Source organism: Capsicum annuum, chromosome 6 (assembly GCF_002878395.1).
Source record: "Capsicum annuum cultivar UCD-10X-F1 chromosome 6, UCD10Xv1.1, whole genome shotgun sequence".
Classification (NCBI taxonomy): domain Eukaryota; kingdom Viridiplantae; phylum Streptophyta; class Magnoliopsida; order Solanales; family Solanaceae; genus Capsicum; species Capsicum annuum.
The window spans coordinates 197,482,134-197,495,206 of NC_061116.1; the positions used below are offsets into that span (position 1 = coordinate 197,482,134).

Genomic DNA, 13,073 nt, shown 5'->3' on the forward strand with positions numbered 1-13,073 from the left:
CAATATGTTTACGATCTTCATCATATAAAAAAGCAAGAATACGTTTTTGCATCACGAAATTACTATCCATCCAATGACAAGTAACGGTTAAATAATCATTTTTATTTACAGCACGACCAAGATCAGAAGTTAGGGACAATCTACATTGAATATTTTTAAACAATGTTGATAAATAAAAATAATATTGTGAATAGAGTCTAAAAATATCAGACCGACAAGTATTTCTAGGAATACCGTTAAACATAGGATTATAAATTGCTTGAATATAACGAATAAAGGCATCAGAAGAAGGAAAACTAAAAGGCAAACAACCCATAGCTACCATTTTAGCTATTTCTTTTCGGTCCCTCAATTTATTATACTTTTTCGCTACGTGACCGGTTGTTGGGTCCATTCTAGTTTGCGTTGGCCCACCAACATCCCCACCACCTTGTGCAATATTTAACTCTCTTTTGTGATCTTCAGCTATATGTCTCATTAACGTACACGTACCCCCTTGCTTGCCTTCACTTCTATGCTTATATATTTGTTGATAAATATAACATTGCACCTCAATATCTAATATACGTTCAAAAAATTGTCATGCAACACTAGTTCTTTTACGAGATCTTGGGGCACTGGGAGGACGGGGAGGGAGATTAACCGATTTAGATCTAACGTTAGCATCTCCTACTGTGGGTATCTCAGCAATATTTTCATTATCTTCGTCTAAATTAACCGCATCTACTTCATTTTCTTCTTCTATACCGTAATTTTCCTGAGCTTCTACATAATCCAGATCGTGAGCACCTACACCTATTTCTTCCTCAAAAGGTGTACCAAGTGGTACCGAAGGCGAAGACACACGGGTATATCTACTACTTGAACTACCTCTATCGCTAGTAATTCGCTTTTTACTACCACTACCGCTTCCGAGACAAAAAATTTTAACACCTTTAGTAGCGAGGTTTCTTAATTTATCCATAATATAAATTAAATTAAACTAAAAATATTCAAAATACACAAATACAATAAAATTAAATATTAAACAATTAATACAATAAATAAAAACTAAACGTAAGAAATGGAATGACAATACCAAATTTTGGAAGTATCCGAAGGTTGTGACTTTAGAAACTTCCGCTCGTACTTTGTAAACAAAAAATTAAAAAATTAAAGTGAACACTTTAAGAAATTAAATACATTGAATATTTGAGAATTGAGAATTGAGATTTGAGAGAGAATGAGATTTGAGAGAGTGAAAATTGTGTGAAAAATGATTTGAAGTTGTAGGGTATTTATAGAATTTTTTTGGGGATTAAAAAATATTTTTTAAAGGTAATTTTTTTTTGTAATAAATGGGCCCAAACTAGCCGTTTGGACCCAAAAAGGGCTATATAGTCATTGGGCCAATGGCTAGTTTGGCCCAAAATCTCAATTTTTTTATTTTTTTTTAAAACAAAGGTATTCGAGCCGGGTCGATTAACCGGTGGGCCTAGACCGGGCTTGATCCGGGCCGGGTTAGCTGGGGCCATTTTAAAAAAATAACCGATTCGGAACCCGAAATCCTAAAATCCTAAAGCTTACTGGATCGGGTTAGTTCCGACCCGGCCCACTTGATACCCTTACCTTCAAGTCACATATGAGAAAGATGGCGCACCATTAAGATTAATGGAGAAACATTAATGAATTGTACATGGGTAAGGTTAATTGAGTCCAATGCCTAATTAAAGGGCAACTTTTTGAATCAAAAATGTCAAAACGGCAACTGAAATTTGAATTAGACCAAAAGGACAAAACGTTCATGCCCAAATGTTTCGATTTAAAAAGTTGTGCTCTGGATCTACTGCAAATTTCAGTGGCCACTCTGTCACGGAATCACTAATTACGCTCGTTGCCGATCAAGTCCACGTGTTTTGTACGTGTGTATAACGTTAATTATGAATATTTTGTATAAAAATAAAAAATTATTATGAGTATGTTATAATAGTAATAAGTATAAATTATTATTAAAAATAAGTAAAATCCTTGGGATTAAAGGTGTATTATAAAGGAACGTGAGATACATAACTTATACTTGTGATAAAATTTATTTTATTTTATGAGGTACCATATAATCTTGTGTATCCCACAAGTTCCTTCCTTGTCGGCTAAACGTGTTGTCCTAATTTGTTCTATCATTTAGCTAATAAAGTTGTTCTCCATCGTGTATTAATATTACAATATCAATTATTATTTATATCAAACTGAAAAAAAAAAAAATAGAAGAAAGTATTCATCCTCTTTAGTCCGTGATCAAACTTTTAAAATTAGCTTATTTTGAAAAGTGTTTTTCAAAAAAGTACTTTTAATAAGAAACAGTTTGTATTTGACACTTTCGAACAACAATTAGTGTTTGATCAAGCCTTTGAAAAGTATTTTTAAATGTATTTTGATCAGAAATGCTTTTCAAATAAGAGCTTTTAAGGAGAAACTACATTTTTAGCAAATGAAAAATTATCTTTTATACCCTCCAAACATTTATTTTCTTGCAAAGCTTGGCCAAATACTTTATTTTTTAAAAATGAGCACTTTTGAGAAAAAAAATAAATATCCACTTACTTTTTTTTACTTCAAAAAATATTTCCTATCTAATATTATTATCTTAAATAGAAGAAAGAATATTCTCCTTCCACTCATCAATACCCAATACATAATTTCACTAAAAATATGTAGTGTTCATGCCATGTAAATTTTCAGATTATATAAAAAAAAATTGTAATACTTGGATAAGAAATAGTTACCTATTTATATCTTCAACTATATATTAGAAAAACTGATAATGAAAACATAAAACTTCATTATTTATTAAATATAAGGAATTTTTCACTGCAATTCATACCATAATGAAAAAAAGAAAAAAAAAACTCTCTTGTCTCTTTGTCCTTAATTTCCTCTTTTGTTTATTTTTTTTAACTTATTTTCAATAATAATGTAATGATTTAAAAAGTCAATTGTGCAATGTCCAAAATCAAAGGACTAAATAAAAAATATTTAATTGATTTCAAATTACCATATAACTTACCATTCCTTAATTATTAATTCTCCTAATATCTCTTGCCATATAACTTCTCTTAACATATATTTTAGACTCTTTAATTCTAAATATTATAAAAATAGTTAATTAATTATTGAAAACGGGCAAAAAGATGATTTTGTCTATTGCAGAGTATTTTAATGAAGGTTAAAAAGTTCGAATCACTTTTCTAAGGGGTTTCACACTTTTAATATATTATATAGATAGATAGATTATAGATATGCGTAGAAACAAATACATAATCTAAGTAGTGTAGAAAGTGAAGTAGTGATGTCTGAGAAACAAATGCTTCTTTGCATATACATGCACCCTGTGTTGCACAAATCATATTTATATATCCACTGAATGTCTGAAGCTGGGATAAATTAACAGAATGAACTAAAGCATCAATCCCAACCAGAAAATGAGGAACAAACCCCAAAATTTGGAACCATTAGAGTCCTTACTGTTCGACTATAGAAGTAGGCAGACAAAACAGTTGCAGACAGGAGTCAACTGGCACTGCTTATTCAAAATTCCCTATTATCAGACTCCGTACTGTCTGATTCCTTAGCCGCAGAATTCATCCATGAACTTTTTATGGAATTCTGTAAGACGAGATACGATAGCTGGTATCTTCTCTTCTTGTGGTAATATTGTGCACCTAAAATGCCAGGTTCCAGGAACCTACACCAAAGCAAGAACCATAGTGCTGATAGAGAGACTAACGTGTAAGAGATAATTAAAAATGCCTACTTCTTCTCCAACAATATTTTTCTATATAAGTGAAAGAGTGATTTAAATTTGTTGAAATGGGTAGGCGACAATTACATTTACGCGAGAGCTATAAATGTAAGTATTACCTGGCGGAATCCAGAGCCTGGAACAACAACGATTCCTGTGGCATTAAGAAGAAGTTTAGCATAGAAAGCGTCTGGTGCAGTTTTAGCTTCTTCTGCTGCTTTTATTGCTTTGTCGGGTAAGTTAATACGCGGAAAGAGATACATAGCCCCTTCTGCTCTATTGCATGTCACTCCTTCCAAACTATTCAGTGCATCTTGTAGCGCCTAATGGTATTGTTAAAAGACGTGCAAAAAGGACGAGAGAAATAGATGATTTAACAAGTAAACAGATAATGGTATTGTTAAAAGACGTGCAAAAAGGACGAGAGAAATAGATGATTTAACAAGTAAACAGATAGAAACTCAAAAAATGAAGCTAAAAGAACTCTGTTGGGCAAATTGCAAACATCATCTTTGCTTGAGGTCAATTTTGTCCAACATGTCAGTTCTCACTAACCTGTGCACGTCTCGCCAAGGATGAGAGTACTGCTTCTTTCTCGGCAGAAAAAGACTCATATGATTCATCTCCTACCTGAATACATCCATGCTTTCAGCATCAACCTTTACCTCTTTGGGAATATGCAAGGCAGGAACATACATGCTATTGGGATAATAGCAATACTAACCTTTGGGGGACTCATGACGAGGCTTGCAAGTATCTGCCCAGAGATATTGGAACACAGATTGACAGAAGCCAATTTGTATATTTGTTCCCTCACTTCAGGGCTAAAACCAGTGATCTCCATGTAACCTCCTCGTTTTCCACACTCTCCGTAAAACCCTAAAGCCACCAAGATAATAAAAAGATTAGAACAAAAATTTATTTGCATTATACAAAACCCTACCCCGTAAAACCACCCCAATTCACCACCCAAAGAAATAAGAGAGGCAAGATGAAGTTAAAAGTGTACCTTTTGACACAGACTGGAAAGACACTAAAGATATATCCTTTTCCCCGTATCCCATAGAGCGGGTAATTTTCTTAAATGAGTGGAATTTCTTGTCAGGCACATAAACATTTTCTTGATAGACCTGTATGAGTTCCACAAATTATGAAAGAGAGTTCTTTCTCAAAAAAAAAATTATGAAAGAGAGTTACAATTTTGAAGTTCAATACAACCTTAGATTGAACAGAAACGCAAAATCTGGTAGTGAATCATTTAAAAACAAGTTCAGAAGCACTGCTAATCAAGCTCGTGAGCAATCAAACAAAATTTGACATATCAAGCATAGTAGCATTTTAGTGGATAATTGACTTACCTCATCAGCCAGAAGGACAAGGCCTTCCTTCTTGCAGAATTCTACAATTTCCCGTTGGTTGGCCTCACCAAGAACCTATAGTTATGCATAGGAAAATATTCATGCCATATGAAATGGTTAGGCCAGTTTTTTTTTTTCCTTTTATCCGCTCTTCATTATTTTGGGGAAGCAGGAGAAGGTATCATATTTCATTGCAGTAGTCTCTTGCCGTAGATGTAGATTTGTTCTAGTTCTGAAGAAAAATAGTAGATGACCCTTCCAAAATCTATTAAAAGCTTACCTGCCCAGTTGGGTTGCCCGGATTGATCACAACCAAAGCCCTAACGTCAATACCGTTGGATTTTGCAGTGTTTAACTGATGCTCTAGCTCTGATATCTCAAGCCCCCATCCTGTTTGTTCATCAAGATAATAAGGAACCTACAAAACCAGATTGAATGCAAATTTTAAGAACTTCCCAATGAATTACCATTCAATAATCAATTGATCAGATCAATGCATGAACAAGTGGTACTTTTAGAAAAAAATCTCGCAAGAGCAGTCAAACTAGGCCTCCCGAAATATTTTGATGCACATCAATCTTCAGTTTCAATAATTTCAGCTAACTATGCAACTATCATAAATCAATTTTATTTTGACGCAACAGCACGTACAAGAGTTCCACCATGGAGGGCGATTGAAGCAGAGTAAAGAGGATACTGGGGAATGGGACAGAGAATTCCATCATTCTCTGACCTGATGAGTAGCTGCATCATCATGTGAACCTGAATAAAAGGATAAAGAACCAACATTACCAACTACATCAAATCTGCTAAAAATTACTTCCCTCAAAGCTGTAGAAAAAACAAGGATATAATTATAATCTACCGCTGGGCTAGCACCATCAGTCAAGAAAAGATCATTTGGATCAGCAGGGAAGCCATCACGAGCTTCAATACCAGAAGCGATTGTGTCACGTAATCCTTTTATACCCTAAATTCAGAGAACAAAATAAAAAGTTTTATAATTATTGAATCTACATAACACTCCGCAAAAATGGAACAATCTCATGAGAAGACAGTCAGTCACCTGACTGTGGCTGTATGCACCAGTTGCTCTCCCAGGAATTTGATCAAGGATCTGGAAAGCTCGTTCTATGGCATCCGCACTACAAAAGCAAAGAATTATGAAATACAGCTATTGCAGTATCTCAAAGTCTAAAACCAGTTTCATATTGTATATTGAAGAGAACTCCTCTTTGTAAAGCATAACCAAATACTCCTTAGACCAAAAACTCTTGTCAAGGTATTTCGTTTTGAGAAATAAAAATCCAAAAATATTGATGAACCGGGAGGAGACTTGAAGTTGATGAAGAATTTTTCTTTACATTTTCTCAATAGTGACCAGCGTTTTAATAAGAGAAGCCTTAAGGGAAGACATTTGTTTCTCAATGGGCAAGCTTTCTATGCCACAAAGGGATGGAGCTCTGGAATTTCTAATATTTTATTAGTATAATAATCCATGGAATAATTCAATGAATATATTTAATACTTACAAAAGTAGAAATAAAAGTACACTGAACAAAGAAAAAAACTATGAAATTTCCTAATGAAAATAAAAACAGGACGGATCAACATAGGATAAAATTATTGCATAAAATATTGCATTTAAGTGCCACTCACTTAAACCCAGAAACATCTCCAAGAAACAAAAAAGTTGTAGTTTGAAAGTTGAATCTTTAAATTGAATAACGAGTATAATTGAGCTTATAAAACTTGATTTGTGCATCTTGCATTTATGAGGTGCGCTCCCGGAGGAAATTGCACTCTCCACATGTCCCACGGAGCATTTTATGAATATCCCACCTTGAGGCTCCCATCAATCAAATATTTAGAAAGACTTATGATGACTATAATAAAGGGCAAACAGAGAATTCTGATTTAGCATGCATCTGAAGAAGGAAAACTTAGTTGCAGATAGATTGGGGATCAATACAGGAAAAAATAACACCAATGCTTTCCCTCCAAGACTTTCCTTTAGCGGTTCAGGTGATCAGGTAATAATTCTCGTTAGTTTTTCATTGTATTTTACTAGCTCATAAACAACAACATAGCTCACTTTTCCCTCACTTGCATAGATGTAACAAAAACCTGTTCACATGAGTAGCACATTTTGAATAAGAATTAAAAAGACAGTCATTCGAATGTTGAATTAACTCTTGCATATTATTCACTGAAGAATAATTAAGAGGAACAGCTGCTGATTCCTGCTACTTGTATATAAATCATATCATCTTCTAAGAGTGCAAGGAATAGACTGACATGGAATTTGCTGATGACAGTCATGTTACAGAATTTAGTTATCGATGAAATTAGATGTATATTCCAGTTCAGTCAACCAAAAAATGCACAGGCCGACAAACTTCATACCTGAACAGACCTTGGGTTTCACTTTTGTCCAAAATGGATGGATGGTCACATAATGCAAGGACCTAACATAGAAAGTCTAACTTAGAAATCACCGGATGAGTCAATTAATTTATCGGGAATAAAAATAAAGTAATTTATGCACACCTCTCTAAAGAAAGTGATAGGCTGCTGGGCCAGTGATTGAGGATTTCCAATATTGCAGTATAAGATCTGCAGTAATCAGATGAATGAGTACAGAATACATTTCACAAATCTTAAAGAACGTTCTATATGGTGCCCAGCTCAGGTCATCAACTTATGACCTATGTGGAGCTTTGTAAGAATAGTTTCATTGAAGATTTATTCCCGAGACATGCATCAATTACATAAATGGGAAATGAAGTATTCATAAAGCATGAATTGTAAGGAAAACACATAAAGAAGAAGACTAAGTTTACAAGAGTTTGTACCTCATCAAAGGGATGAGAACCTGGATTGTCCTTGAGGTCTTGCTGCAATTTCTGCATCAAAAAGAAGAATGAAAAAGGATCGGTGAATATAAACAAGTTGTTCCAATTTTATGATCAGCAAATCCAGATAATAATGGCTCAATCAACAGAAATCTGAAATATATGTTCAACATTCAGTTTACAGGAATCAACAAACAAAAGTCATGAGCTACCTGAGCAATTGTAACAATTTCTCCACGAACAGCATACTCACATTTCAAAACCTGAACCCAAGAAAATTAACCAGAAATAAAGTTGTATCAGTCAAGGAATGTAATTTCGAGACAACAGCTCACTATACGAGCAAACTGGCTAAAACCATAGTATTTAAGTTGCTGTAAGAAAGCGCCAAGCCAAACGCTGAATGCAACAGCAGGTCATGTATCGTTTAAACTATCTAATATGATCCGGTGCGCTCTAATGATTTTTACATCACCATTTACCAGGTTATCAGTAATCATATTATCCAACGAATAGAAGTGAAAAAATTCCTACTTTTCCCAACATGCTATATTGGAATTGGACCAGCACGATTTCCTTTCGGAAAGGTTACAAGATCGAATCCATATTTCACACTAAAAACTAGTAACTCGGATAACATGGCAGAAGACAGGAACAAATATGTCTCAATCAGAACCTATGTGAATCGTCAGTACACACTCAACTAATACTACATTAGGTCTAGTAAAAACCCCAGAACAAGCAAAAGTATAACAAACAAGATTTCAACAATATTATAACTGTAACAAGCAAAAGTATAACAAACAAGATTTCAACAATATTATAACTGTAATCACAAGATTCAAAAAGTGTTCTTTATTTTACTAAACTCTGTTCAAGTCAAAACCAGACAAACAAATTAAAACCGAGGGAGTAATTCAGCATAATAGCAGAGCCACCAGAACAAATATGCCTCAATCAGAACCCATATGAATCATCGGTAACCATTTCACAGTTTAAATTCATTCCATTACAATACACAGATAACAGTCGACTAGTACTACACTAGGTCTAATAAAAATCTCAGAACGAGCAACAGTAAATCAACTTAATTAATACAAATAAAAAGGCAGACAAAACAAATTCAATAAACGCTCCCGAGGGTGTGTTATGATCTCAATTCTCAAAAGTTAAAAAGAAGTAATCGCAATATTTTTGGGACAATTTTCTAATATTATATTGACTGATATTGAATGATGATTACAACTAATGGAAACTAAAGGATAACTGAAATATGAAAAGCTATCTACTCGACTCCATGGACGAGCTTGTAATCTGTAGAATAGAAGAGAAGAGAGCTAGGTTAGAGGATAGAAAGAGAGACGAGAGGATTCAGAAGAGGAGGAAATTTGGATTATACCAGTTATGCTATAATACTCTGCCCCATGAGTTTGTTAGGCTTTATAACAGAACTCGTCCAGCTGGCTGCATCTAAGCCCTCGGAGCTCATTAATTGAATTCTCATCGTGGCCGTTGATTTTAGCGTTGGTTATTTCCCTCATTGTCTTTCTAGTTTCGAACTCGAGTGGTTGCATTCATTTTATTGCCATTTCTCGGGTCATTACATACCCTTCCTTTTCAAATAATCCTTACCTTCAAGGATGAGCTAAAAATCTGGAATTTAGAACGCCCCACTTGTTGAAGAACACCAAGTTCTCAAGGGTGTTATCCTGAAGAGTAAACAACCAGGATCCAATGGGAATTGATGTGAAGGACCACCAAATGAAATACCAATGCCTCCTGGATCAAATGGAAACTTGTAATCCTCAAGAATAGACACGGAAGTCACATAGAGAAGACGTAAAAAGGCTATAATTCTATCATCTATGACTACTATTTGAGAACCATAAGTAGCTTTCTTCATGCGTATCATCTTCTCTTGAGGGACCGTATAGCCAGTAACATGTAACCTGAGAGCTGCCTTCTGCAGATGACTATCCTCTGAAGTAGGTTGTTCGAGCACTTTATAAAAGCTCAATGAAGATGCAAAAATTTTTGGAGGATCAAAATTATTACCAGAGAAGAAATTAGAGTCTCTCAAAGGCAAGCCAACCCCAGGGTCATATGGGAACTTTAAGGACCCATTATTACTCACAAATCGAACATGACCTCCTTCCATATAAAGAATAATAGATTTTTTGTCCAATACAGCAAGGAAATCCCTTGTCAGATCATTACCATCTTCTGGTTCAATCACAACCCAAGTATCAAGCGCTAAGAAACTTGTTAGCATTATGTTCTCCCATCCTTCTCTATTAGAAGATAAATCCAAGTCATAACTCGAATGATGTAACCTTGTAGCTCCACGAGTATCTACAAACAAATTATTAAACACAATATTTAGAGGATCCTTCATTTCTTTCGGAATACCAAGTCAGTCGAGAGCCACATCCTGCTCAAATGACTTCCATTGTATTCCATTTTGTGTAAGCCACGACTAAGCAATGCATCCTGAGAACTTGTCTGAAGAAGTACAATGTCATCATCCAAAGGCAAAAATGCTGCAAGACAAGAAGCTAACAAGTATTCCAATTTTAGAAAGTAAGGCTTTCTTTCACATTGTATTGAGCCCTTAGTTCCCTTCCCGGTTTCGAATGTCCCTAACTTAACTTCAGTTTTGGTTGACCAATTCACCAGTAATTCTCTTCGAGTAGTCTGTAACCATGTACCTTTGCCATCTTAAAATCTACGCCAGAAGTTATGAGCACACGAGTACATTGCAACAAGAAGGATAAAATCAAATAACCAAGAATGACATAAGCTTCGAGCGATGACTGAATCCCTTCTTTGAGAAGCTTTTCAGATTGTATACCTTTCAACTGACAAATTGTGTTCAAACAAATCAATTGTTGTTAACTTTTTAGAGTCATCAAGCAAGGTTAATTGCAAAATTAAGCCCCAAAAGAACATAATCTCCTTTCTGGATGATGTTGCTACGTGTAAGGATAGGCCTCCTATACCGCTATAATCATAGTTATATATTGAATGGCAGAAAATGAACAAACAGAACCAATATGCACAACAAGGAAATGCATAAACAGCTGCCATCCCGTATCCCACACCCGATTGATATTATCAAAGATCTATGCAAGTAAAACATGTTAGTAATATCACTCTCCCATTTTATATTGAATAGTCTGTCACCAAGATCCATGTCAAGCTTATGACCCATGTATTTAAATAGAAAACTCAGTACCTCAATTGAAATTGACCAAGGTGTACACTCAAGGTGGGTCATGAAATTATAAGCACCGAACAAATCGTTGGGACCCATCAATTTAGGTATTGTATCCTCAACGGCAAGAACATAAGGTTGTGAGCCCAAATGTTAGTTCACGATATCGATCTTCGTGGTGTTTGTATTTTGGATTGAGTGAAGCTCAAGTAGAACTTCAGATTTAACCCTTTGAGGACATTCGTCAAACACCTTGTCCTCATTGTATTTTGAATCAATCTTACTGCCATTTTCAACCTTCAGCAGTTTGTCCATTGCAAGTTCATCTAAATCCACCTCGGTGTGGTTGTCTCCTTCATTCTTTTTCCTCGAACAATCATCAAAACAAAAGTGGCATTGGCAGTCAACACTGCGTATGCAACTGTATACACAAGAGTTGCACTGACAATCAACACTACATATGCAATCCTCACACCACCTCTGCAATTGTTTAACATTCACAACTATTCTTGACATTCCATCCATAAAGGCCCTTCTATTTGCATTATTTCATTCAACCAATTCAGCCATAGTAGATTCCGCAAATATCTTCTTCGAATTACCACCCACAGTCGAGACAGTAACCTGTCTCTGATACCAATTGTTATGATCTCAATTCTCAAAAGTTAAAAAGAAGTAATCGCAATATTTTTGGGACAATTTTCTGATATTATATTGACTGATATTGAATGATGATTACAACTTATGGAAACTAAAGGAAAACTGAAATATGAAAAGCTATCTACTCGACTCCATGGACGAGCTTGTAATCTGTAGAATAGAAGAGAAGAGAGCTAGGTTAGAGGATAGAAAGAGAGACGAGAGGATTCAAAAGAGGAGGGAATTTGGATTATACCAGTTATGCAATAATACTCTGCCCCATGAGTTTGTTAGGCTTTATAACAGAACTCGTCCAGTCGGCTGCATCTGAGCCCTCGGAGCTCATTAACTGAATTCTCATCGTGGCCGTTGATTTTAGTGTTGGTTATTTCCCTCGTTGTCTTTCTAGTTTCAAACTCGAGTGGTTGCATTCATTTTATTGCCATTTCTCGGGTCATTAAAGGGTGTAGCCTGGGGGTCAATAAAGTGGTTGAAAGTGACAAAAAGTACCGCGTGATTTCATCCCCATCTGTCCTATCCTAGCCATGGTGCACATAGTTACCTAGTACCAGCTGTTGTATTGCTAGTAGGAGCTGACATGTATCCCGTGGATTAAATCAAGGTACGCCAAAGCTGGCCCGACACTATGGTTACAGAAAAACAAATTGGATAAACGCACTCAAGGGTGTGACCTAGTGGTCGGAGTCAAATTCCAGTAGATACAGGAAAACACCACGTGATTTCATCACATGTGTCCTAGCCATGAGCACAGAGTTACCTACTAACAGCTGATGTGTTGCTGGTAGGAGGTGACATGCATCCGTGTATTTAATCATCACGTGTGTAAAAGCTGGCCGGACACCACAAATTGTTTAAACAGAAAAAATCCGTGAAACAGATAATAATAATAATAATAATAGTAGATATATGTTGGTTACCTTGGGATTAATGGTATCAATAGTGATGGAATCCATTGAATGAGGATGAAGAGTGGACAAAAAACGAAGAGCTGCAGCAGCAGGTGATAGAGAATTTAGAGGGGAAATTGTAGAAGAAGAACAAATAGTAGAAGAAATGGTACTAGTTTTGGTGATGAGATTTCTGGCTTTGTGTGATACGAATCTCCGCATAGTAGTAACGATTTTTAAACAATAATAGGGAATGGGCCAAAAAAGAGGTTAGAGTGGTCAACATTTCGATAACCAAACCCCCTTGACTTGTTGCACACG

At 35.4% G+C, this 13,073-nt stretch overlaps 1 protein-coding gene across 1 annotated transcript; it reads right to left on the reverse strand.

The window, feature by feature from the left end:
* Positions 1-3,328: 3,328 nt before the first annotated feature.
* Positions 3,329-13,073, reverse strand: LOC107876048 (alanine aminotransferase 2). The gene is made up of 15 exons (XM_016723026.2): positions 12,783-13,073; positions 8,204-8,254; positions 7,992-8,042; positions 7,687-7,752; positions 7,543-7,604; positions 6,203-6,281; positions 6,002-6,106; positions 5,788-5,898; positions 5,417-5,554; positions 5,137-5,211; positions 4,788-4,908; positions 4,503-4,657; positions 4,334-4,408; positions 3,898-4,101; positions 3,329-3,721 (listed from the first exon to the last, which is right to left on the reverse strand). Exons 1-15 carry the CDS (start codon positions 12,972-12,974, stop codon positions 3,605-3,607), a joined length of 1,602 nt encoding a protein of 533 aa, XP_016578512.1. The 5' UTR covers positions 12,975-13,073; the 3' UTR covers positions 3,329-3,604.

Coding starts and splice junctions, on each gene's coding strand:
- LOC107876048 (XM_016723026.2), bottom strand. CDS start 12,974: ATGCGGAGATTCGTATCACACAAAGCCAGAAATCTCATCACCAAAACT. Junction 5,899..6,001: donor CTGATGGTGCTAGCCCAGCG/GTAGATTATAAT, acceptor CCTTTTATTCAG/GTTCACATGATGATGCAGCT. Junction 4,102..4,333: donor CCTTGGCGAGACGTGCACAG/GTTAGTGAGAAC, acceptor CAATACCATTAG/GCGCTACAAGATGCACTGAA.